Source organism: Anser anser, assembly GCF_964211835.1.
Source record: "Anser anser genome assembly, chromosome: 15".
Classification (NCBI taxonomy): Eukaryota; Metazoa; Chordata; class Aves; order Anseriformes; family Anatidae; genus Anser; species Anser anser.
Genome location: NC_139736.1, coordinates 4090030 through 4116227, shown reverse-complemented (window position 1 = coordinate 4116227; position 26198 = coordinate 4090030). Strand labels below are relative to the sequence as shown.

The following is a 26198-nucleotide window of genomic DNA, read 5'->3' as shown; positions in this document are numbered from 1 at the left end:
CCGGGAGCTGCTGGGTGCTGGGACCAGTACCGGACCCGTACTGGCCCCGTACTGGCCCCGTAGCAGCCTGGATGCGTCCCCTCCCCACCTGGAGACTTCCTTGAGCATTGTCTGGCCACCATGCCTGCTTGTCCTTCCTCCCCCATCCCTGGCTCTCTCCCCACTTCCTCGCAAAGATCTGATAATTGCTAATGATGGTGCTGCCAGTTTCCTAATGATGGGGTGCTCTGAATGGCATTTTGGTAATGTCACCGAATGGGGGTTCTTGTGTAATCAGAGGAACAGGTCATGGAGCCTCCCCCGAAACATGCAAGGTCCCAAATTGTGCAGGCGTCCCACAGCTGGAGACACCTCTGGGCCGGGTCCCAGCAGGATCCTGGCCATTAATGGTGCGAATAACCGTGATTTTGGGCATCACGGTGGTGGCGCTGGGCTGCCTCGGCAGTGCTCATTGCGACCGTGGCTCCCCACAAGGTTTTCCCCTGCATTCAGCTGCTGAAGCCAGCAAGTAAGAAAGGAGCTGGAGACAAAATCTGTCATCTTACAGCAGGAGAAACCTCCCTGTAGGAGCAGCGGCTTTGTATGGCAGCAGGAGCTGAGGGCCACGGGCAGCAGCTGGGGGCGAGGGTGGGCGATGGCGGGGAGCCCAGGGAGTCCCTTATGCCTTGGGGGACCACCGGCAGCTTGTGTGGGATGGCTCGTGTGTGGCACATGTGTGAGAGGGGGTGCTGGAGCCCCCCCAGTTTTGCCAGACCGAGCACCACAGACGCCAGCACCCTGCACTCGTTTCCCGGATTAGTTCCCTGCAGGAACAAGCCTTTGATTTTGATCCAAGTTTCCAGATTTTCCAAGTTCCCTTGTCCTTGACGGTTGTGTTTTCTCTCCTGAGGAGCCTCCCCCCGCACCCCAGGGCCCCTGGCTGTCCCCTCCTGCCAGCCGGGCCCCTCAGGGCAGGGCCCTTCCGATGCCAGCAGCCCCGAACGCAGCCCGCTGTCCCCTGCTGTCACATCCGCTGAGCCTGGAGGCCCTCCGGTGGTACGAGGAGGAACTGCAGAGGCACCGGAGGGGCGGCTCCGTGCAGGGCCGGCCGCTCTCACCGCCCGTACGGCGACAACTGGGGGACAACTGGGGGACAACTGGGGGACAACTGTCCCCCCCTGGGGACAGCGGGGACAACAAGGACGCCAAGTCTCCTTGCAGTCACCCATCCAGCCGCCGACCCCGCTGGACCCTGCTTAGCTTTGCAAAAGCCCCTTCACCCCTCCCATCCTCACAGCGGGGACGCTGCGCTCCTCATGTGTCTCCCATCCAGCTGCCGACCCTAGCGGGCCCTGCTTAGCTTCACAAAGCCTCTTCCCCCATCCTCTCAGTGCGGACGCGGCTCCTCTGCGCTTCTCCCCTCTGTGTCTCCCATCCACCCACCGACCCTGCCGGGCCCTGCTTAGCTTCGCAACAACCCCCCCCAACCAAGTTCGGCGCCACCACCCCGCCGCCTGCGCAGCTCCTCCCCCCCGGGGGGCCGGGCGCATGCGCAGAGGCGGGACGGTGGCCGGCGGGGCGGGAGGGCGCATGCGCGGGGCCGTTGCGCCGCCCGCAGCGTAAACAAGGCGCTGGCGGCCATGGGGAGGCCGCGGGTGCGCGGCGGGGGCCGGGGCCGACGGGGCTGAGGCGGGGAGAGGCCCAGCCAGGTCCGGACTGGTCCTCGGTGCAGGGGGGGGGCTCCTCCCGCCCCGGTCCGGCCCACAGCCCACCGTCCTCCCTCTCGCCCCCGCCGGCCGGGGGCGGCGAGGCCCGTCCCGTCATGAACTTGGCCGGTCAGAGCGGCGAGGCCGGCAGCGGGCACCTGCTGTTCGCCAACTTCAACCAGGACAACACGTACGGGGCGGCGGGATGGGGGTCGGGGAGCCTGAGGGGGGTGGGGGAGGTCCTGAGGAGGGGAGGCCCGGGGGGCGGAGCAGGCCCTGGGGGGGGCTTTAGGGTGGAGGGGGGTCCTTGGGGTGGGGGAGGCCCTGAGGGAGGGGGGAAGGCTCTGGAGGGGAAGGTCCTGACAGGGATTCTTTAGGGGGTGAGGGAGGTCTGAGGGGGCAGGTCTTTAGGAGGAGAGGTAGGCCCTGGGAAGGGGGTCTTTAGGGTGGGGGGTCCTTGGGGTGGGGGGAGGCTCTGAGGAGGGGGGATGGCCCTGGAGGGGGAGGTCCTGACAGGGATTCTTTAGGGAGTGAGGGAGGTCTGAGGGGGCAGGTCTTTAGCGGGTGGGGCAGGCCCTGGGAAGGGGGTCTTTAGGGTGCTGGATCTTTAGGGCAGGGAAGGCCCTGATGTTGGGGTCTCTAGGACAGGAGAGGCCCTGAGGAGCTGGCGGTTTCTCACACACACTGCCACCCCCTGCTGCTTCCACCCCATCCCACTGCAAACGCTCCCATCGCAACTACTCCCCGAGCTGCCCCGCTGTGGGGCTGGGGTGTGCTTAGTCGCTGCAGGAGGGGGTAGGAAGGATCTCACATGTCCCCACCTCTTTGCCCCCAGGGTTGTGTGTGGAACTGCAGGATGTGAGGCTACGCTCGCAGGGACACGTAGCTGAGAGCAAAGGCGCTGCTTGAGCTGGGCTTGCTGCACGGTGCCTTCTCTCTCTCCCTGGTTGTTGCCCAGGGGAGCTCAGCCTTGCTCTCCGGCACTTCAGGAGCGATAGGGAGGGTGCTTTCTGCTTACTGATGATGCCCAGCCTGTAGGAGAGACCCAAGTCTCCTAGGAGGTACCAGACATAGTCCCAAAGCTCGCTGGTGCTGTCTTTTCGTACAGCCCTTTTCTTTTCACCTGCTTTCTGTGGTGAAGCAGAATGCCTTAGGTGTAAATGTATTTGTATAACTCCATTCTTCTTTTGGGTTTTGATTTTGGAAGAGGCCTTTCTCATATGGTCGTTGAGCTTGCACTTAGCTTCTGTAGTTGGTTTCAGTCTACAAAGGGTCAGATTTATGATGCTGCACATCCTGCTGTTATTTGACAGTTGCAGTACGTTTGGATCAGAGCATAATAATTTGTACGTGGGGTACTGAAGAGCAATGTTTTTCAGTTCAAGAAATGCTGGTGGTTGGAAGTGGAGCACTGAAGAAGGATTTGGCTGTTTTAAATATCAGTGAGATGAAACTGGTGGGAAGGAACCAAAAGAACCTCTGAAAGGAGGAGTTTTATTTTAGGAAGTGAGTAAGAGGAAATGATCTCAGGTTGGCATCACTGGATGTAATCCACATGTGGTGACTTTTAAACAACTTGTTTGTTAGTCGTACAAGCAATATCTTGCCCTTGTAAAAGCTTTGACTCTCCTCATCGTGGATCGTAGCGTGTGGGAATGTTGAAGGCAAGAAGATTGGAGAAGGGTCACATCAAAGAAGGAAATGCCTTGCTTTTGTGGGTTATTTTGGAGATTCTGGGGTGGAGATGAGCAAATGGAGCTGGATAGACCCGAGGCAGGAGACTTTAATGTGTAAGTGACAGGGCGGAGGGTGAGAGTCTTCTGTGCATTTGTAAGTAACTCGTTACCAGTTTAGTGTGGTGATTCAAAGACTTCTACAAGTCTTTCTTGCGTGTTTTTCATCAAGTACCATGCACGGCTCACTGTCATCCTGCATGTGAAGCATGCCCGTGCTGTGCTCAGATACCATCCATTTTTTACCTATTACCAGATAAAACCAAGTCATCGCAGCTGGCAAATCTGTCACCTGTTTCTGTTGTGATTTATAAAGGTCATTATAGAAGTTCTTGAGGTTCGCTGTGCTGTCCAGCTTGGTGTTCTAAAAGCTTTACCACTTCTTCCTGAAAGCAACTGCCTGGCTTTGGTTGCACCTTACCTTTGGCGAGAGCTGTACGTATTTACAGATCACTGAGTTGTGACAGAAAATATTTCTTTCTTCTGAACAAAACAGTTCCAGGCTTGCCTTGAGACCAGAACTGAGATTGAAGTAAAACGAAAGCAAATGTAATATAAATTATCTAGGCCTTCCTTAACTTGTACACCTTGAAACATTTCTTTGTGTGATTTATTTTTAGTTTTGAGTTAGGGAGATGGGGAAGGACAAGGGAGTCGTGATTTCCTTCTTTTCTAATCCTCAGCTGTGTAACTTCGTTACTTTTCCCTGTTCATTTTCATAAACATCTGAAAGTATTACTCAATTTCTGTGCTATAGCCAATCTGGTTTTGGTATTCGGCATTCAAATGTCCATTGTGTGGGTAGAATACACTCTGCGTGTGTGTGTGTGTATATAATATATGTAGAACACCCTGAGATGATCTGATGAGAATTTTGGTGGTGATACAATTATCTTACATGATCCCAATCTGCCCTGTATGTCTCTGTAATTGAAAGTCGTGGAATATGAAGTCTTTCTTGTCATCTTAGTATCTTCAGGGGTTTCAGATATCCATTATAGAGACTATATAACTAGAGAAAGGCTCCTGTTCATATTTTTGTCTTGAAATCATGAGGAATAATTTAAAAGGCCACTTTGTTTCAAAGGAGGCAGATGGATGATGTGGAATAGGCATCCTTTCTTTCTGATAGTGTCTCAGAAGAAATCTGGTCAAGAAAAAAGGAAGTGTAAAACCGTAAGCCTTACACATCCTTGGGAGCAGTTTCTTACCAAAACACTTGTTTGATTTGCTGTACGACCCACATAACCAAGCTGTGTTGTAGTTCTTAAACTGAGTGGAGTTTAGTGGTTGTCCAAGTGTCTTAACCTAAAGTTTTTGATTTATTTATATTTTTTCCACCTATGATATCTCTTAACTTCTTGTTTGAATAGAGAAACGAGGTCAGCTGTCTGGGTTTATTACCATGCTATTATGAGTATCCAGAAGATCACTCTTTACTGGGTGAGAAGAGCTGAAAGGACTAACTGGGGATTAACTACACTTTCCCATGGTGGGCCTCAGAAAGCTGACTTTAAATTTGAGTTCCAAGTAAAAGAAGTCCTTTTTCAGCCGGGCAAGGTGAGCAAACGCACGCTGTTTCAGCCAGCATGTGCAAGGCAAGCTTTGTTTACATCTCGCCAGCCAGCAGGGCTCACATCACGTTTTAAGGTGTGTTTCAGTAATTAGAAAACTTGCTGACAGACAAAACTGGACAAAAATGACACGGGTGCAGTGTTATTGCGTTCAAGCTTTTACCTTCAGCAAGGTGCCAGCTCCGCGCCCGCTCAGATCCGCCTGGCTTACCTAGACAGCAGAGCCAGTTGCTGTGCATCAGAAAAAGATGGTAGTTCTTGCTGGTAAGAATAGGTGTCAGCCTAACCTTTTTTTTGGCTTTATGGGGGGTTTAATAATTAATGACTGCCTCCTGTAGGAAGGAGGTGAGCTTAGGGATGGGTTTTACTCCAGAAATTGGCTTGCTGGTACTTAAAAGAATATTGCCAACATAAAAGTTGCGGTAACTTTTCCCAGTTGTTGGAATTCCTGGTGACTGAATTGTTTTCTTTATCTTGCTTTTAGCTTTCTTTTTTCCTCCTTAAGTTCTTTTTGATGTTCATTCATAGGTGCTCTATGTAGTGACATTGTCTCGTGGCGTAGTATCTGTTACTACAAGGGTTGTCCTGCCTCTTTACTCCGCGTTGCCTTCAGCTTTATTTACTTGAGGGTTTTGAGTTATTGGCTGGGACTGGAACTCTGCCTGAAAACACTCCACCTCTAAAGCAGCAGAAGCGGACGGTTTGTGGGTTCTCTTTGATATAATATGTTTTCATTAAGTAAAAACATGGAGAAGGTCACTTTCAGCCGATGTTAGCGTGCTCGTTTTGGACCTTACGCTTCTCCCTGTGAATCAATCATTGCACAACTTGGCACGACGGGCACTCCGACGGGGAGGCAGAAGCTCCAGCTCGCAGATAAAAATGAAGCGACTGGTTTGAAGTCAGGAGTCCTAACAGAACCGGGCAGTAGGAGGTTGTCGGTGACCTTGGTGCTAGGTATGTTTCAGCAGTTGCAAATCTTTAATGATAGATATTTGGTAAGAGTGCCGCTTCAATTTGAGTGCTCTTCATGTTACTTCTGGGAGAACTATTATGTTACACATCTCCTTTATGCACTTTAAAGCTCGCATGAGGCTGTGAGGTGAGCTTAAGTTTTCATAAATATATCTGTGTCCAGCTTTATGGGAAGTAGCAAGCTTTTTAACCAAAACGTAACTTGAAGATTTCAAAGTTTACTGTCATCTTTAAAATTGATAAAACCGTCTTTGTGTTGTTACACATATATTCTCAGAGAAATGCATTTGGGAAAAAAACCACATAAATGTTAACTTAAATGGTTTTCAGGTTTTCTGTACAAAAAAAAAAGTGAAATAATGCAAATCAACAGACTTCAGAGAAGCTTTAATCACCTTTTTAAAAGAAAGTAACCAAGAGACAGCAGTCAGAAACAAAATAGTCACTATAGTTTTGAAAACAGACTACTCACAAAAGGACAAAACAAATCCTTGAGTTTGGGTTTCTAATGAAAACATCGATAATCCTCATTTCCAAGGTCGTCATTAATCTCTGCTTCCATTTATGTATGGAGTTACATGGGACAGGTATCAGTCCATATGTCTGTTCCTGCTGATTAAATTCTACCCTTTTTTTTTGCCTGACTAAATCTATTTGATTTCATATTGTAAGCAAACATTTGTAGTTCTAAAGTTGTATAATATGCTTCTTGTTGCAGACTTTTTATTATAAGTCCCGTACCATGCGAAGTTTGTATTTAAAAATGTCTTCGTTTTTATCTTTGTTGTTGAACCACTTGTGGTTAGAGGACCAAGGGTTGGACGCTCAGCATTCACTTCTCTGCTTTTGTTTCTCCTAGGTTTGGGTGTCATTCATTTGTGGTCCTTGGGGACAGCAGAGAGCTTTATTCTAAGGAGGCTTTAAAGCTAAACAGAGAAGGAAAGAGAGAGAGAAAGATCGCATAGCTCTTGTGTTCAGGAAAGATAGCTGAGAGGAGCAGTCGCTTGTCAAGTTGCTTGCTGTTGTTGCAGTGGAAGTATCAGCTGAGGTGGGCTTGCCTGGTGGTTCTGGGTGAGAGAGACTGTTGTGCAGTGCGTGTGTGGCCAAAAGTGTTCTGAAAGTGGTGATGTTTGCTTCGAGTATGAATTTTCTGTGGTCCCAACCTATTGCTGCATATTAAGTAATGGGATAGTGAGGTCTCCTTGAGCTGTAGCAGCAAATTTGTGGTTTTTTTTTTTATAAGAGCAATGGGAAAATCTGTAGGTTTTCAGTGTTACTGATAAATCTCTTGGAATGTATGGGTTTCTGTATTTACCTCCTATCCCAAATACTGACATTCTTGACCTTTCTATTGAGATGTGTCTATACGACGTTACAGCTTTGATTCCAGCAGCCATTTGGGAGGCAAAAGTAAAGTTAAGTTCCTCCAGTAATTCTGTCCCTATGTCATTTCATTGTTTATTGTTTTATTATTCTTTTCCACCCCTCCATCCTAAGCCTTTGTTCACCAAAGGCTCCTCCCCTAGAAATTTACATTAGATTCGAAATGAGTCGGAACATTAGTATAATGAGACTGTATCGTAATGAAAGTAGGTTTAATTAACCGGTTATTTAAAATAGCAATAACTTCTGGAGTCATGTTTGTACTGCAGCTGCAATTGATTTTAATCTTTGAGAGACTTGCCCTTAGTAGAATCATTCTGATTAATGTAGAATCTTCCTGATTAATTATTAAAGTCCTCTATGATATGGAAAGGGGAAAACTGGTTTTCTTTCTTCTGTATGTATATTAAAGAAGCGAAAGAAAACCTGTACCACTTTCTAACCCATCTGAAAAAACTTGTTTTAAAATAGCCGGAGAGATTGAACCAGCTGATTTCCCACTCTAGGTGAGTGCACTTAGAGCGAATGTCAGCTCCTTGAAATGAATGTGTGAAACATCTCAAAGCACTGTTTGCCTGATGAGGTTAGTTTTAATTATTTATGACAGCTGCTCTTGAAAATGCTTTTAAGATTTATGTGATCTTGGATCAGACAACAGTATTATCTTTGAAAAAAGCAAGTAAACACGGTTTCATAAATCACAGCTATATTGGTAATTTTGTACTGAGTAGAAAACCTTGATGACGAAATGGCTCAAAGTCTACAAATCAGGCTTGTAATAGAGGCTACACATAATAGGCTAAAAAATACCTGTGTGGCATAATGTTAGAAGAAAAAAGGCATATTTTTTTTTTTGGATATTGATTTTATTTTCAATTTCAGTCTCTCATCAGCTTCTGAAAATTGGTGATAATAAAGCAGAACGCCCACACTGTAAAAGGAGATTCTGATAAGCTACAGTATCTTCTTGTTGGCCACTGTCCATTTGAGCACTAGCTGAATGGCTTATTGATCATTTTTCTTCCCATATGGCTGCACATTTTTAGGAGGTGAGGTAATTTTGCCTAGATACTTGTTTTGTGGGATTTGGTCATTTAGATAGCTATCGAGTGTCTTAAGGGCTTAAGTGTAATATTGGTGTGAGGGAAGATGGGGGATTTAAATCATTATGATTACACAAGTATAACTTAGCCTAGTGGATTCTCTTACTACGTATAAAAAGCCTTTTTTCCCAATAGTTTCATAAGAAGTAATTTGAGAGTGCCTTAAAGAAAGGAAGGAAAAAAAAAAAAGCCCTTCAAAACCAAGAATGCTAGTCTAGAAGGAAAATGGTTGGTCTTGTAATTACGCTTGTATATTGAAACAGTTTTAATTATGCTGACACAAACTGAAACTTTGCTGTGTAAACAGATGTTTTGTGACTTCACCATCACCTTGATCCAGAAAGAAATGATAAAAAGCAGTTGTCATAGATGGGAAGATCGGTTCTGTGCCTTCTTCATTCTTCTGGCTTTTACTCAGTCTAATGATTTAAATGGAGTGTAGGTAGTCAGTAGGATGAGGAAAATGGGCTTTTTGGTTCCAGTGATACCGTCACTAACAGAGTGATGCAGCATTATTTGGTATTTAAAGCTATAAATACAGTGCAGGAATCAACTTGGTAGCTGTTTTAATATATTCTGGGGCAATCTGGAATTCTGCATGAGGAATCCATCCTATGTCTTCTGTAGATTGTTTATATTGCAAGGAGTCTTGTGACTCCATTTATTTTTAACTCGGATGAGTGCTTGTTTACCTCTGAAGTGACAGTTTTAATGTCATTCTGCATTAAACTTTCTTCTGAGGGAAACAATAGATGAGCTAAGAAAAGCGAATGCATAACTTTTTTTTTGAATTGCATTTTCATGTTTTCAGTTTGGATTTTCATCGAGTTGTACAAAAGTAGTTGAGAAAAACAATGCAGAGTCTTCAGCAACTAATCAGATACAGCCTGCAGAACGTACCAATTTTGCCTGAATAAATGTATTTTACTACATGTAATACTAAATGTATTACAAGGGTGACTTAGAGGAGCAGCAACAAAATTTGGTTTTATCGTAGCTGCTCTGTCTCTAAGCCTAATATCTTTTTTCCCCTGTTGTGATTATTGCATCTGGAGAAGCTTATTTCTCTTGCCTAGATGGTGCATCTTTTAATTTGAGGGCTTAAATCTTCTTAAGTATAATTTCTTAACCAGACTGTTCCAGTTTGTGTTTTTTGTTTGTTTTGGTTTTTATTTTGCTAGCAGAGAATGTTATACCATCGTGCAGAAGTTGATTTTATAACTTGGGATCTTAATTTTGGAGGATAACACACTTTAGGAACAATTTTTAATCTTTTTAGGAACAGTTTTTAATCTTCTAGGGACCTTGAAGTCTAAAAAGGGCTCACTGAGGAGCCATGAGAGAAAATACAGGAAGAGCAAGAAATCCGGGGATCTATGTTGTAAATGCAGGACTAGTTGTTAGTGCATCTGAAATGGAGAGAAGCATCTTGACGGGCTCAGAAGGGCAATTTGGCACAGTGATGGGCAGGACTGGGTCTGAGCCTTTTGTTGGATGACTTGCCCCAGTTTGGCATATTGAAATGCATCTTACTAGAAATTAGTCAGTTTGTTTCCATATTTCCTGACAGTTAAAAATATATATATATATGAACTATAAACAGTGACACACTTCTGTACAACTGTATTTACTGCTAATTTTCTTTTTCTATGTCGTAAAATCATCCTTCACATGGGGAGGAGAAAATAAAGTGCCATTGACTGCTGCTTTGGTGTTTAAAGAGCTGCAAGATGAGCCTAAAGGTTTTTTTAGCTAAAAATTTAAGACCTGTCTTTGACTGGAAAAGCAATTGGTCTATGAGCTAAGTGTGAAAATTGAGTAATGGTGGAAAGAAGGGCTTGTAGTCATTTTTTTAATGTTCTATTGTTAAAATCTGTTTAACATCAGCGACTAGCATTTCTGAGAGAGCCTCTGATTAAAGATTCAGCATGAGTATTTGTACGACTGAGACGTAACAATGTTCTTCGGAGATGCTAGAGTATCATCAAGTAAAAACGGAGAAAATTAGAGTTGGCAGTATTTAATTCCTTTTTTTATATGAAAACTCTCTTGGGGTGGTTGATGAAGGTTACAGTATAAAGTGCAAAAAATCCCCAGACAATCTCACTTGAAAAGGTCTTGCAGGTCACCTCTCATGGTGAGGCAATGATGTAATTGGTTTGCGTTACATTATTCAGGTCCTCTTTCCTCCACACTGAAGCTTTCAGTTTGTGGGGAATTGTGTAGAGAAATCACCTGTATGAGCTGGGCAGTAGGCTGTAAGCTGTGAGCTGTAATGTCATCATATGTGAAGTAGGGTTCCACACCTGAGGTAATTCTAAAGCTATTTGGCCTTTTCAGAGTTCAGGAAATTATCTGTCTGATGTTTTTTAATCACGCTTCTTACTGAGCTAACCTAGCTGGAGGTGTAGAATAGGGTAAGAATCTGTCCAAGGGTAATTCACAGCTGATGTAGTTTATGTTCCTGACTGACTTGTTTCTTTTTCAGATCCCTTGCGGTTGGCAGTAAATCAGGCTACAAATTCTTCTCTCTTTCTTCTGTGGACAAATTAGAGCAGATCTATGAATGCAGTGAGTATCTTCTTTTTTCTTCTTTATTCCCTTGGTTGACTTCAGGAAGAGATGACATGTTTCATTTTTTCACGGGTTATTTGAAGTCACATGAGAGGAACCTTAAGTGTATGATGAAATAACACACAAACACAAAACAATTGGTTGCTGGCAGGGTAAAACCGTGTCAGTGTTACATATTTAAATTTAGCTGGTATCCTGTGAAATTTGGTAATAGCCAAGAGAACAGCTCTTTGCTTTTCTGATTTTTATGACCAGTAGCAAGGTTATGTAGCATCTGGGTATAAAAAAATCTGCTTGTGCAGGTAGGTGTCTTTTGGCTCTTTATACTGGCTGTTGGGGCAGGCAACCACTAACATACCTTTATCAAAAAATACAAAGCCTTGGTTATTTTTTTAATCCTAATCTTTGCTGTTAGGAAAATACTCTTGAACATGATAGCTGCAACTTTACTCATCCAAAGTGTTGAACTATCTAAATTCCAGTAACTGATCACCATAAAGTAGGATACGAGATGCCATGGAGGGAAGCCTTGAGAAGGGGATACCCCTGTTTTGCCAATTGTTCATCCTCATCTTTTCTTCTTTTTTTTTTTGAGGTGATAGTGAGAATACTGGGAATATTATGCATGGGTATCCATACTTTGGTATAAACTCCATGCGAACAGTGCCCGTAGCTGTGATGTCAGTGTTTATGCTAGGATCCTACTGGATCATGCCACACAACAGAGTGGTCTTCAGACTCCGTTCCCGAAGTGACCTGACTCTGTGGCATGTTAAATTTGAAAATGGTGTGTGACTCAGATCACCTATTATCTCTGGTGACAGCCTGTTTCTGTGTACAGTTAATGGAGAGAAGTAATTGTGGAGTTCAAATTAGGTACCTGTGGTCAGGTTAAATTGGGTTGCAGCTCCATCTGCCTGCTTGAGTCATGGTCTGGTTGTACTGGTTAATGGGTGCCTTGAATTCCATTTTGTGCTGTTGAATTTAGGTACCTGACTTCTGTAGTATGGTAGGCACTTGGAGTATCTGGCCTGATATGACCCCCAGAGGCTCGGTGAAGATGACTCCGGTTACGTGAGACACTGAATAAACATACTGAGGGAGGCTGAACTGAACTTTGCTGAACTGCTGCTTCTCGGTAGTCACTGAAAGAAAAAGTACAGATGGGATAAAGGTTGCTCATAGGGCATACAACATCTGCAGCACATCGACATTTTTTATATGCAGCTAAATAATTTTCAGTCTTGGGCTTGCCAGCCATGCGTGTTTAAGGCTGTAACCTTGGCATGGGGCTGGAGGGTGTCCTGTGTTCTGGGTACCCCCTGTCAGCAAGGAAAGGTATTTTGAGGGCTCGCCATCACGCATGGCCCCTCAGTTCACTTTGTAAGGGGTTCTAAAGACTTAGCATCATTTTGGGTGAGCATTTTTAAGGACCCCTCTCTTCCCACGTGGCTGGTCTGCAAGTTCTCAGGTAGGTGACTGAAGTAAACTATAAAATATGCTCTGACTGTCCTGTGTTTGAAAAAACAACTGAAAGAATGGGAAGCCTCTTTGTCTGCTCCCATCACTGACTTTTACCGTGACTATAAATCACCTAACTCCCCGCTCAGTTGATCCATCTGTAGAAAAAAGTATTACATCGGAGGGTGCTTTAAGGCTTAATGAATGTTTATAATTTGCTTCATGTTCCTGGATTAAAAATGGAATAAAAGCACAGCTGATCATAATCTAGCTGGTTCTAACCAGCTCTTGTCCGTGATGCTGCCTGCTTGTGTTTATGAAACTGTAATCTTGTTACGTATTTGCTTGTTCTTCCCTCGCTGCTGCTGCTGCTTAAATCAGTTTGCAGTTCTGCTCTTTGTTCTTGCTGTGTTTTCGGTCTGAGTTGCTGGTAATCCTCGCTTGTGTAGCGTAAAGGAGAGAATACAAACGGGGTGAAAAAGAAAACCTGATGAACAGCATTGCTATATAACTTAACTGGTGCTATTAAAAATATGATTAATTTAGGTCAGCTGGACATAGGGTGTGCAGTACAGCCTGGTACTTCACTTGAATGGTTGCTCATTAGGAAGTGTACATGACTTGGCAGTTGTGAAGGGATTTTTAATCACTTCTTCCTGTTAGAGGAAGACAAAGAAACAGGGGTGCATCCTGTATTTTTAAAGTGAATTTAATTAAAAGACTATCACAAAGCCTTTCTCTCAAAAGTGACCGTATTATAGTGTAGTAAGTCTCTTTACGCTGCGACTCTAGGAATGTCTCCACTTCTTAGGTGTTTTCCTTGTTGAAAATTTGGGGTTTTTTTTTGGTTGTTGGTGGTTTTTTTTTTTTTTGCCTTGCCTGTAGCAGCTTAATTCTTGACAGTGCTCTTGCATGCCTTTCTTGCTGGCTAATCTGCATCAGTGCAGTGTGGGACAGCACTTCCATTTGATCTCTGCTATTGTTCCTACTCTGAAATACCAGTTCTCCTGCCTTCCTGGGAGTGCAACAAGTCCCAGCAGCTGTCTCTTAACATGGTTGCCCCTGAATGGGAAAAGAAACCGAGTATTCCACCTAGCCCCCAAGGAGCGGTGAGCAATCTGGCTCTGGTTTTGGGTCTTCGTGTGCCAGTCTTCTCTGACTCTTGTAAAAGGATACTATTAGTATGAAGGACTCCAAGCCTAGATGGAAAGCTGATAACCTATGCTGTAAAATGTTTGAGAACCTTTCATGTTACTTGTGTGGTTCAAGGAGCACGGAGTTTTGCATTTAAAGTCTATGCGTGTGGTTATTGAAGTGGATTTTTGTATTACTCTTTTTCCTGTGTTGTGTGTGACATCAGGAAAGTGGAGAATAATTCCTTGAAAACAAAGTCGTTTCTAAAACGCATTATGCCTCTTGCGAAAGTGAGGAAATTGAATTTTCAAAGCCTCTGTGAACAGTTCTGTCTTCTTTGGAAAAATACCATATTGTTTATTAGATTTGGATAAAAGTCAATTATGTTGCATGGAAGACTGAAAATGTGTTGTATAAACCTGCTCCTTTGCCACAAGAAGGCTCTTGCTTTCTTGTGCTCAATCACTCTTGCTCCCATGTACAGAATTAAATATTTTCAGTTCTTTTTCTTGAAATAAGTGCTTTCTTTGGGCACTTTCAAAACAGATGTGTCACACGGTGGTGGCATTGCAATGTCCTGAGAACTTTTTTTCAGAGAATTCCTGTCTTAGGTGATGAGAACAGTGCTAATTGAAGCCTTCAGAAATAAGGTTACTTATTTATTTTTGTATTTATTTTCTGGCAGTTTTACTGTTTTGAGACCTGTTAGGCATTGACCTAATCCAGACACTGATTTCTGAGAAGTTAGGTTGTTTCCGCGGATCAATGCCAAAGGCTCCAGTTGCTTGTCTTGCTTCAGCCCTGTAAGGGAAGGGCAGATGTAGCCAGCAGCTGTGGGCGAGCTGCAGAGACTGGGAGAGCTCTCCTGCCTTCTCATGACACGCAATAGCTTTTTGCACATTCTGCTTTAGTCTCAAAAGCATCCGTACGGCTAGCTTTGTGTCAGGCTGGCATTTATCCAGCAAGGGAGCAGGCTCTCTGTTTTCTTTGACTTCTCAAGTGCTCAGAGTGCCACCATAATGGTTTGAAGTGTGTCTGTTGATTGCCTAGAGAGCTGTGAAGACTGTCGGGGGGGCTTTCGGAGGAAAATTTCACAAGAGGGGAAAACAGAAGTGCTGGGGTAACTGGTGGTGGGACTTCGGAACAAATGAGATTTCCAGCTTCTTTGAGTAATCTTTTTTTTTTCCTTCATGGAGACGTGCAGAAACTTTTTTGTCATCAGAAATCTTTCCGTGTGTAGCATTGCCTTAGGGGGGAAAAAAAGGGAACACCTATGCTTACCTAGATTTCTGCAGAGATAATAGAAGATTATAAGATTCTGGAACTTGACAACTTGATTTTTTGTCTCCTTGATGTTTGTTTTTTTCCAGTTGCATCTTGGCACACCAGGGAGTAGACACTTCTCAAGCACAAACTTCTGTGACTCCCGGGGGGAAAAAAAAAATGGCCTTTGTGAATTGGCATTCACCGAGTAGATTTTCTGATTTAGAAACCTGTCCTGTGTCCCACCTTAACTCTGAGCTATTGTGTCAGAATGATTGTGTTCTTAAACTGTATTTTCTTAGATGATATTTCCTATTAATACACACACATCGTTGTCCTTCCCTGAAATCTCACCTCCATTTTGTTTCCTTTCCTTTACTGTTAAATTCCTCAGCTGACACAGAAGATGTGTGCATTGTGGAGAGGCTGTTCTCCAGTAGTCTGGTGGCCATAGTCAGCCTTAAGGCTCCACGCAAGCTGAAAGTTTGTCACTTTAAGAAGGGGACAGAGATTTGCAACTACAGTTACTCCAACACCATCTTGGCTGTCAAACTCAATAGACAGGTGAGTGATAATTTAAGTGAAAACAAAGGGAGGGGTTGTGGGTCTCGTTCTGGCACTTTCTGGTGTTTTTTCCTTTGGTGACAGAATTGCTGTTTGAAATTAATTTTTACTTTTCTGACTGTAGCTTCCATAAAATTTTATGGCATCTGAGTTACCGTATTTGATTAAGAATTTTTGGTTCTGTGTCTATCTGTTTCATTAGAAAGAACGTCGTGAGTAACCTGATCTGACCTCATGGCTGATCCTGTTTTGAGCAGGAGGTTGTCTGGAGACCTGCCACGGTCCCTTTCAACCAGAATCGTCCTGTGATCCGAATTGTAAAAGTAGCTGAAGCCAACAGCTTCTGCTCGGGACAAAACTTCAAATTCTGTTCACTTTTTTGTAATGTTTTTAGATATAATTTGAATTTTTAAGAAAATGATATCACTGAACTGGTGAAGTCTTTGAGTTAGGTGGATACTAAGTAGTACTAAGTCATCGGTAGGCTCTTCTGCAAATAGAGTTTTCTGTCTTTAACTAGGTCGTTCAAAGTAGAGAAAATGGCATCTGAAGGATGAAATCATCTTAGTGTCCGTCCCCACCCTCTCAAAATGAGGGGTGAGAGAATGGGATTCCTGTTTAAAATCATAAGGGAAAGAGTGGCTGATTTGACTTCTGGCATTGTGAGGTAGTGCTAAATGAACAATGTCTTGTGAGACAGTCGTCCAGATGTAGTCACCAAAGGGTAAATGAGTTGCCGAAGAACTTAATTTAAAACAAAAGAAGTCCTCACAATTGACTGTGAGTAATTACAAATGAGTGTGAGTGAGTAATAGGGTCTATAAATGGTTTTAAAAAGCCTTGTATATTTTTGTTTAGCCAAAGCAGGAAATTGGGCCCACATGTGAATTGGCCTCTTGGGGGCGGGGAAATACATATGGGCAGGTAAAGAATAAGAATGAAATAGGTGTAGGTGAAGGTTTCTGGCTTGTTGACTTGATCTAGTAATACAAATAATTTTCATTTAAATCAATTTATACTAGCATGGTTGAGAAAAGTCGAGCGCACTGGTCAGTTCAAGTGACCGAGTGTAGTATTGCGCTGTTGAAGCCTTGCCAAGAGATGTATCTTGTGCATCTTCTGTCAGACTCTTATTTCTTCCCATCAGGTGGGTACAACCTTTTCTGTATTGGAAGGTACCTACTGCATTTTGGATACAGTTTTTTTATAGGGTCGATAGCTCCATATAAACTCTCTCTTCATGCCACCATTTCATCTTCCCCACATCTAGAGGCTGATAGTATGTCTGGAAGAGTCTCTATACATACACAACATACGAGACATGAAGGTGTTGCATACAATCCGGGAGACACCTCCCAATCCTGCAGGTAAGGCAATCCTGTTCTCAGAGGTTAGTGTTAGTCTGAAAAGCGTGTTCTGTCTGCAGGTGACATTTCCAACATGGAACTGTAGCACTGTTAGTTCTGTTTCTAAATGAAAATTATAATTAAATATGTGAGTGTTGGCTTAAAGCCTACCCATTCGATCCAACGAGGCTTCCAAGAACAAACAGTAGACTGCCTTAAACTGCTTTCTCCCAGTATTCTGGTCTAGTGCTTATGGTTGTAATCTCAGATCAGAAGGAAGCAATACAGATAATTACAAGCTACATGTTGCCAGCACTTGGTACTGTGTCAGGTTAATGCTTTAGGAGTCAGGACAAACTTGGGAATTTCTCCTACTTCATTGGTTACTGTAGCTCTGACAGTATTTTACTTTCTATTAGGCTTTGTTAGTAATTGTGTTGAACAGATACATTGCAGGTTGACTATTGAGTTTTTTTCATCTTTGTTCTATTGTTCTATGTCTCTCGGTACATTGTAAGGATGATTTGAGTTGATCTTTGCAATATTTGAACATGCAAAGCTTTGTTGTATAAGTTTTGGAATTTGCCTCATTCTAACCATTGTTGTTTTTTTTTATATTGTTCTAAATTCCCTCTAGGGTTGTGTGCTTTATCAATAAATAATGACAACTGCTACCTGGCCTATCCAGGGAGTGCAACTATTGGAGAAGTACAGGTCTTTGACACCATCAATCTGGTAAGGGTCTTTGTGCGTGCTGTTTCCGTTTCTAAAGATGCAGTTTTTGGAAATAGTTTAAATTGCTCAGAGAAGAATTACTAGGCACTTGGACCATCCGCGACAATTATCCGTTATACCTAGGCATTACAGAATGTCAACAAAGGAAAGTAAGACTACTAGCTTTGATGAGAAGAGTTGAGCAAATGGGTGGAGCAGATAGACAGTCACTTCTATTTGAGTTGTCTTTAAGTAGCCTGCTACTACTTGAACTCTCTACACATATGCTTCAGTAATAATGTTGTGTACTTTTGCTTAGCAGTTACTGAAACGGATTGAAGCAGTTGTCCATAAATAAGGCTTATATTTGCCCTGACAGCTCTTACATATGCAGGCTTAAGCTGTGAACATGTAGCTTTTAACCTGTGCTTTACTAAGGTTCTATTTTATCGTCTTGCTCCTGCAGAGAGCTGCTAATATGATCCCAGCTCATGATAGTCCCTTGGCTGCTTTGGCTTTTGACGCAAGTGGTACTAAACTTGCCACTGCATCAGAAAAGGTAAGACGTCCTTTTATTGACTTGCCAGCAATGATAAACTTACTTAAAATAGTCTAAACAAATTTCATTTTTAAGCATGCACGGTACCATGTGCAAGTGCCAAAAAAGAAGTCTTAAAGTTATAACGACAAATCTAAGTTTAAAAACTGTTAATGATGTTTGACATAACTTCCATGCTGTGAAATGCTGGATAATAAGGTTATTTAAATTTTAATCTGGCTGTAATCAGGGCAGTCCTCCAAGTGTTTTTCCCATTAGTGTGGGATGCATACTAGAAATCAGTTGCATTCCTTTGATGCTATCTTCCTAATGAAAACAAGACAGTTAAAGTCAAAAGAGAGAATTGTTTTGCCTGACTTTGGTACATGATGACAAATGGTCTGTCTGAACTGTATAAATTACAAAGTGTGAAGCCTCTGTTCCTTGGATAATAAGCTTAAACTACACAGATGTAACATGATTTCACCTGATAAAGGCACAAAGACATCAGGTAACTATACTTGTGGGTAACGTGATCATTTTCATGATAAAGATTAATAAGAGGAGCTGTTCTTGATGCAAAGCTTGTACTGTACATTAGTAGTTCCCACCTTATAGTTTCTCCATTCTTCAAACACGTCCTTCAAACAAGCTCCAAAAATATTTAATGCTAGTATGTGAGGTGCATCAACCACGGTAAGTTAACAGCAGAATGGTCTGTACTCTGCTCACCAGAGCTAATGCACAGTGCACACACTTGAAATGATAATGAAAGATTTTATTTTTTCTTCCCCTTCCAGGGGACAGTGATAAGAGTGTTTTCCATTCCAGAAGGACAGAAACTGTTTGAATTCCGGAGAGGAGTGAAGAGGTAAAGTTCAGCCAGGGTAGTTATCTGAAGCTCGTTCTTTACAGTAGATCTCCAGTATGCTCTGCAGTTGAGCTATCATCCTAATTCTTGCCTGTTGTCATCTTCCTCCATCCCTGCCTGTACGCTTGTAACACTTGCAGTTTGAACGTCTTCCAACTTTAGATTCGTCTATTCTGCGAATCAGTCCTGCCAGAATTGTACTTCCTCTTGCATTTTAAAAATTCACTGGTAAAGGAACTCGTTCAAAGTGGGCCACCTTTTGTACAATACTGTATTCTTATGGCAAGTGGAATCAGGGTGTATAATTTTCTTGCTCTTCTAAATCCTGCTAGCACCGGGGCTGTTGAAAGTCATTGACACGGTACTGTAGTTTGTGGTAGCAGTAACTCTGTAGCTCTAATATACTTTATGCAGAGGTAAGAGTGAGTTCAGATTTTTACTAGATGACCCCCAGTGTCTGGTATATGTCAGTTAAATGTAATTAAGGGGAATCTTGCTCTTGAAGTGCATTAAGAAGGTATCGGAGAATGCTTACTATGGAGTTACCTTTTTTATTTACAAAGCAGTGGTGACTGAGGAATCTGCTTAATTATTAAGCCATATGCTTTGGCTTAATTACAAGTCACATGCTCTTCTTCTGAGAGAAATTGCAGGTGATTTTACTATGCAGCCGCAGTCCCTCCTAGCTCTTGCAGCACAACTGGTGTGAACGCTATGGAGCTCCTGAGTGGTGAATGTGCAGAAGGACTCCTACCTACCAAAATAGAGGAATAATATTCTCATTTAAATCAGTTCCCATGAGTCACTTAACAGTAGCTTTTGCTTTTAGCAGTTAGTGCATCATTAGAATGTCAAAAATAATGCTTCAATGTTTTTTCTTTGTTTCTTTTACACCTAGGTGTGTGAGCATCTGTTCATTGGCTTTCAGCATGGACGGCATGTTTCTGTCTGCATCCAGTAACACGGAGACAGTGCATATCTTCAAACTTGAGACTGTGAAAGAAAAGTAGGTTTCAGAGGTGCCGTAGATTTTTTTTTTTTTTCCCCCCCCAAGGAAAAGGCTTACAAATTGGAGAAAACTCTTCCTGTTGAGTATAGTCAGTGTGGACAGACTTCTTTGAACACTTTCATAATGTAAAGGGCGTTGTTGGTTATGAATCAGCAGCTGCCCCTGATGTGCATGCTGTTCTCCTAATGAATAGAAGTATTTCTGACAAAGGGGAATTGGGCATCCTTGGCAGAGAAATATGGGGGCAGTTTAACGTTTTCAATTGCATTCGTTTTTTACCTCTTCTGACATCCATATGGGAAGATGTATCTCAACAATATCTTCCAGCTGCCTATAGGGCTTTAAAAGGCACCATGTTGTAAAATGTTCCTATTTATGATTTGAGAAGAGTCTTACTTATATTTTTGTGTAAGTCATTAGAGACAGTGGTTGGTTACTGATTAAACAGTTGAATAAAATCTTGAAGTTTAGCACCTTGTAATAGATCTTGCTCTTGTATAATAACCGTTACGAAATACAGTTGTAAAAACAGAAGTATCAATTTACAATAGAACATGTTTTAGCAACGGGCTGAGGGTATTACAGGACACACCGTGTCCTGTAGCGTAAATGGAGTACATTGAGTTCTCAAGGGTGTTCCTTATCTCTGAAGAAAAACAAGTAATATCTTTGAAAATGAAAAGACATTTCAAAATGTTTGTGCACCTTTCTCTCCAATGTGAAGTCAAAGTTGGACATTTTCTGTCTTCTTCTTCTAAACTGTAGACCTCAGGAAGAGCCTACAACCTGGACAGGTTATTTTGGAAAAGTGCTGATGGCCTCAACAAGCTATCTGCCTTCACAAGTAACAGAAATGTTCAACCAGGGTAGAGCCTTTGCTACAGTCCGCCTGCCGTTCTGTGGGCACAAAAACATCTGTGCACTTGCCACGTGAGTAAAGAAACGGAGCTTGCATTCACCACCCACTGGGTCGCCACGCTGAGCTATGGGGCTGAGCTATAGGGGCTGACACTGGGGGACACACCTCAGCTCCAGCAAAGTGGGTAGTACAGCGAGCAGTGGGTCACCTGTAGTGCTTTCAAAGCCTCTGCTGGTTTAAAAGCTGTATGGTGGAGCTAACATCTCACAGTCCTTTGAGGAGGAGAGGGGAAAGACGTCATATTTGGAACAGCAACAGACTATTTCTAAGTGTTGTTTAAAAATGTCTTTTCTTTTTGAAAGAAGGCTGCTGAGAACAGATGCATAGGCTTAAGGCATTTGCTTCTATTAGTGCTAGGGGAAATAATGCTGTATTTTGTGTTAGTTGCAAAATAAGGCAGTCCAGAGTAACGGTTAAAGAAATCTTTGAAAGCATGTTCCTGTTGTTCTTGTCTCCAAAACTGTATAGCATTCATTACATTTAGTTCTCAACTTTATTCTGCCTTCACCAAAGGGCAGGGCCTATTTGGCACAGCTACCAAAGCAATAACCTAAGCAGTAGTGAACGTTTTTGTGTTTCTGTAGATTCTGCGCTAAATTGATTTCACGTTCTTGTTCTCTCCTCTGATCTCAAAGCACGCTTTAAGCAATAATTAAACGTTGTAACAGTTCTGAAATAAGTAAATACTTCACATTAGAATATTTGTCTCTGGAGTTGCACAAAGCTGGTAAAAGGACAGTAACATCTCAATTTACTTTCCTGGGTTATGTATAAGTTGCTTGATTCCCATGGCACCCTATTAGCTCCACATTGTGATTATGCCTTGCTTTCATATATGCAGTTCTTTCCTAGGTGCTCAGTCTATGCAACTGTTAACAATATTCCCTATCTAGAAGCAACTGTGGAAAATAATGGCATAAAATCTCAGGAGGGGAGTAGAGTTTGCTGATATGAAACTCAAGCTTTTTACTAATCTCCCATAAATCTTTTTAGAATCCAGAAGATCCCTCGGTTATTGGTGGGAGCTGCTGATGGGTATCTCTACATGTACAACCTAGACCCCCAAGAAGGAGGAGAGTGCACACTAATGAAGCAGCACAAGTAAGTCTGCACTAGCTGAGGACTGATGCCTTTTATTTCTTCACAGAATCTGCTTTGTTCTTAAACTTAGTTTCATGCTGCAGAAGTCTAACTTAGAGCTCATTTCTTTAACCTATTTTTTTCAAACCTCTGACATGAATGAGTAACTTCAGAATCCCCCCGGGCCTTCCTTCTTAATATCTTCTACGCTAAGCACTGCTTTTCCAGCAGAAACTTAACACTGTCTGACTGCAGTGAAAAATCAATCGCTGTTAGCTGTACGATCCTATTTCCTCTTACTAGGCAGTTTGAGTTGAGTTACTTTGACAAGAACTTGAAATGTCTGACACCATCCTCTTCATCAATAAGTGAAGTGATTACAGAGATGAGAATGTGTAACTCTGGCTTCACGCAGGGGAATCTGGCCTATGAAATTTTATCTGTATTCTTTCTACAGGTGTCCTTACTAAACTTCCTTGCCTATGGGCCAGTGAAATAATGTTTTGTAGCAGTACTGTAGAAGACTTAAGGAAAATATGACAAGGCCTTGTTATTTTTTATGGGGTTTGAAGGGAACAGATAGGGTAATACAGCTGGTTTACTTACACGATCAATCATAGACTTAAAGCCAAAAATTTATGACGACAATTCAGGTTTGCAACTTTGGTCGAGTCTACAATACTGGTTAAAAATAATATATCCTTATGTGAACATTTTAAGACATGATCTCTAGTTTCATTTGTAAACAAAGTGAAGTCTGGTAAAGAGAAGCTTTTATCAAGTTTGTAATAGTTGAAATTCTCTAACACCTTCACTAGAGTGTTTTCCAGGATATGTATATGAAGCAACAGCTTCTGCTGTGGGCAGAATTCAAGAAATAATCTGTAACCTTGCTGATAGGAATGACTTTTTAATTTTTTTTCTTTAAAATATGCACTATTCTTTTGAGTCTTTTTCTTCCTAGCATCAGTTAGCAGGGTTTAGGTCCTGATGTCATCTCAGAGGCAAATGTGTTGCTGGTGTGTATTCGGTGTTAAATATGAAGTATATTCACAGAGATGCCTCTTGACAGTCCTCTGGAATATCCCTTGCATTATGACAGAGCACAGGCAATTGGAAAAGATAACTGCCATCCCTGAAGGGATCGTATCCCTCCTGTTGTGTGTGTATATGTATTCTTGCACGCCTAATCAGATATTCTTGCGTAGCTGTCAAGTAAGGCTGTATTATATCTAGGCAGATCACCTCTCCAGCTAATCTTTCTCTGCTTGGTAGGCTCGATGGCAGCATGGAGCCAGCCAACGAAATCCTGGAGTCTGCATCCCACGACCGGCCGTTGGTAGCACAGACGTACAGTGCTGCTGTGACTAAAGGTACATATGTGCCTTCCTCACCCACAAGGCATGGTAAGGAGAAGGCTGGAAATGGGGCAGGGAGCACCTCTGCATATTGCATCATTCTAGATGGCTGCATGAGCTCATCTGCTTCAACACTGAGCTTTTCATAGCTATGAGCGTGATGTGAAGCACTGGTGAGTGGTTGGAAAAGAGCACTTGTGATGTTCAGTAGCCTCCTATAGATAAACTGCTCATCTTCACTACTTTCTGGGTAGAGCTTTGTCTCAAATTGCGGTCAATTACTTCAGTAATAGTTGCAGTACTTGCTGAATGGTTCTTCAGATGCTGTAATGCAATTATTTCATGCAGGAGGTCTGGGTGCAGAACAAAGCACCTGAATTACAATCATGGGGGTTCTTTTAGGTTGTTTTTTTAGTTGTTAAGTGCTCTTACAGTTCCTTTATGGGAACTGTGACCTTTTAGCTTGCCTTGCTGTTCTGTGAAATTGAAAGGCTCAGTATTTATCTAATGCTGGAGTTCCATGTGAGTAGAGCCTGCGCATACAGCTCTTACCATCTTTGTATAGCACTCAGGTTGGCGCTTCAACCGCACATACAGCGGCTCAATACAGCAGTTGCAGCTGTAATGATGAAAGGGTGGAGGGTACAGAAACATCAGTCTGCCTAAAGCAACGATGTGCATTGCACACAGGCGGGGTAGCTGCGAGGTTTGATCGCAAACTGCTCTTTGCTTGGAGAAACATGGTCATGATGAAGGCAAACATAGGGTGGCAGTGAAACTGTTGCAAATAACGTCTGGTACTTCAGCTGGAATCCCTGACTCTGTTGGATCCAAGCCTTAGTTTGCGGTGCTGATCGTTGAACTAATCCCTTTCTCTGCAGCCTATACGGAAGACCTGGGTGCTGTGGGTGGAGCTTGCCTGGAAGATGAAACCAACTCGCTCAGATTGGATGAAGACAGTGAGCATCCCCCCATGATCCTTCGGACAGACTGAACTTTGACCTGTGAACTCACTCCTGAAGCAGAGAACACTGGCTTGATGTTTCTTGAGGAATCTCGTGTTATGCTGCTATGAACTTTGACATGAGTTGGGAGAGAGGATGACAGACTCTTACAGTTTTAAGTCGTAGCTGTAGTTCTAATTCTATACCATTGGAAAAATATATGGTTTTCAATTCAGTGGCTTTTAATCTTGCTTATCTATTTTAGCTGTGTTTTTTTGTTGTTTTTTTTGTTGCCAAAACCTGCTGTTTGTGCAGCCCTCGGAGCCTACTAGCTTTGCATGCATTCATGTGCCAAGCAAGCATAGGAGGGGGAGAGAGAGAGAGAAGCCACTTTATAACAAACTCAAGTTTGTATTTTTTTTATATATGTATATAATATTTAGCTTATATAAGGAAGGAGTAGAGAAGTGGTTCTGGAAGCTGAGATTAGTTCTGCACTGACAAAGGTCCAAATGGTTTCCTGTGCATGGGCTTGCAGGCATACCTAGTGACTGACATGCAATCTTTCAAATGCATCGGCCTGTTTTTGGGTTCTCCCTCCCCTTTCCTGGACCATTTTGTTAATTAAAATTCCTTCTGAATGTTGTGTATTTGTGGGAGTGTTCTGTTTGTTGGGATGGAAAACTGGAAACGTTTCCCTGCATGAGGATGTAGAATACAGAAAGTGCCTTTACAGGGAAGAGGAAAAAAAAAATCTGTAGGAAGAAAGCTAGAATGAAGAAGGAATTGCTAGAGACTTGTTTCACACCTATAGCACTCGGGTGTCTGTAGCCGATGGTAGCTGTTGTTTGGTTTCGTTGGTTTTTTCTTTTAGAAAGAGACTTCAAATGCACTTTCTCTCCTGTCAGTTGTTCTGTTTCCTTGGCAGAGTAGCAATAACCTTTTTTATACTTTTTTTAATTATCCAAAGCAATGATTCTGTCAGGCTGGATAGAAGTCACTGCAGAGTATGGCAGCCCCGTTACTTAAAACAGCTTTAAGGTTTTCAGCTGGAGGGTGTAACTCTTAATTCTTGCTTCTCTTCTGTCTGGGGCTGAGCATACTGCTCCAATGGTGAAGGTTCAGGACTCTTTTTCCAGATACTGATGTAAATATAAATGATTTTGAAAGAATTATCTTCTAGGTTCTGTTTTGTTGGATAATCATGCTCCAGTTTTAATTTCTCCTTCTATTGGAGTACCTCTTGTGATAGTCTCCAAGGACTGGTTTTCTTTGGCAGCTTTGGAATAAAACCTTAGCTGCCTTGACCGTGGCTAGGGCTGTCCAAGGCTGAGCAGTGCTGCAGTCTATTCTTAGGGTTGTAATGTGCCTTCTCTTAAGTCTTGGATAACAGGTAGTGAGTAAATGATTAGCAAAGTACTTGGTGAGTGTTACTTCACTTTGCCAAAGTGAGCCTGCTTTGCCTTTTGTGTAGTAGTATGGGATGCTTCCTTTGCTCTACTGACTACTTACAAAGAAATACAAATACAAATAGATGAGGAAATTGCAGATCTTGAGAGCAGGATGGGGCCTGGACTGAACTGAGTATTCCAGCTGTCGGTGAGCTCCTTACCAAACTAGATGGTAGGGTGCTTTTAGGATTTGGTACTGTTAACAAGGCTTCTGTCAAGCAATAGCGGGTGGTGGCTGTTGTCCCCCGAGCCCTGTGTGGGTAAGGTAGGCTTTCCCCTTCATCTAAAAGAGCAGAAGATGACAATAGCCCCTGCCAAAGAGAGCTGCCCATATCGGTGAGGCTGCTGTTAGTGTGCACAGATGTTCTTAGACAAACATGTGGGAGAGAAGGGATCAGGCTTGTTTACTCACTGAAAACCCTTGACCGTCCTAAATAGTTGGCTGGATTAGCTTGTGGCATCCTCTCCAGAATCCAGCACGCCCAAAGCAAACTGCTGAGCCATGCTGAAATCTCATTT

General features: G+C 42.8%; 1 protein-coding gene across 2 annotated transcripts; it reads left to right on the top strand.

The window, feature by feature from the left end:
* The first annotated feature begins 1564 nt into the window (after positions 1-1564).
* Positions 1565-24874, top strand: WIPI2 (WD repeat domain, phosphoinositide interacting 2). Of its 2 annotated transcripts, none has more exons than XM_083800709.1 (12): positions 1565-1875; positions 10942-11024; positions 15280-15449; positions 16720-16816; positions 17433-17530; positions 17976-18068; positions 18848-18918; positions 19817-19924; positions 20693-20857; positions 21840-21947; positions 23202-23332; positions 24166-24874. In XM_083800709.1, exons 1-12 carry the CDS (start codon positions 1802-1804, stop codon positions 24276-24278), a joined length of 1311 nt encoding a protein of 436 aa, XP_083656835.1. In that variant the 5' UTR covers positions 1565-1801; the 3' UTR covers positions 24279-24874. The 2 variants fall into 2 exon arrangements, with proteins under 2 accessions (XP_083656835.1, XP_083656836.1); XM_083800710.1 differs by having other exon boundaries at positions 1569-1875; positions 23202-23299.
* Positions 24875-26198: the final 1324 nt, after the last annotated feature.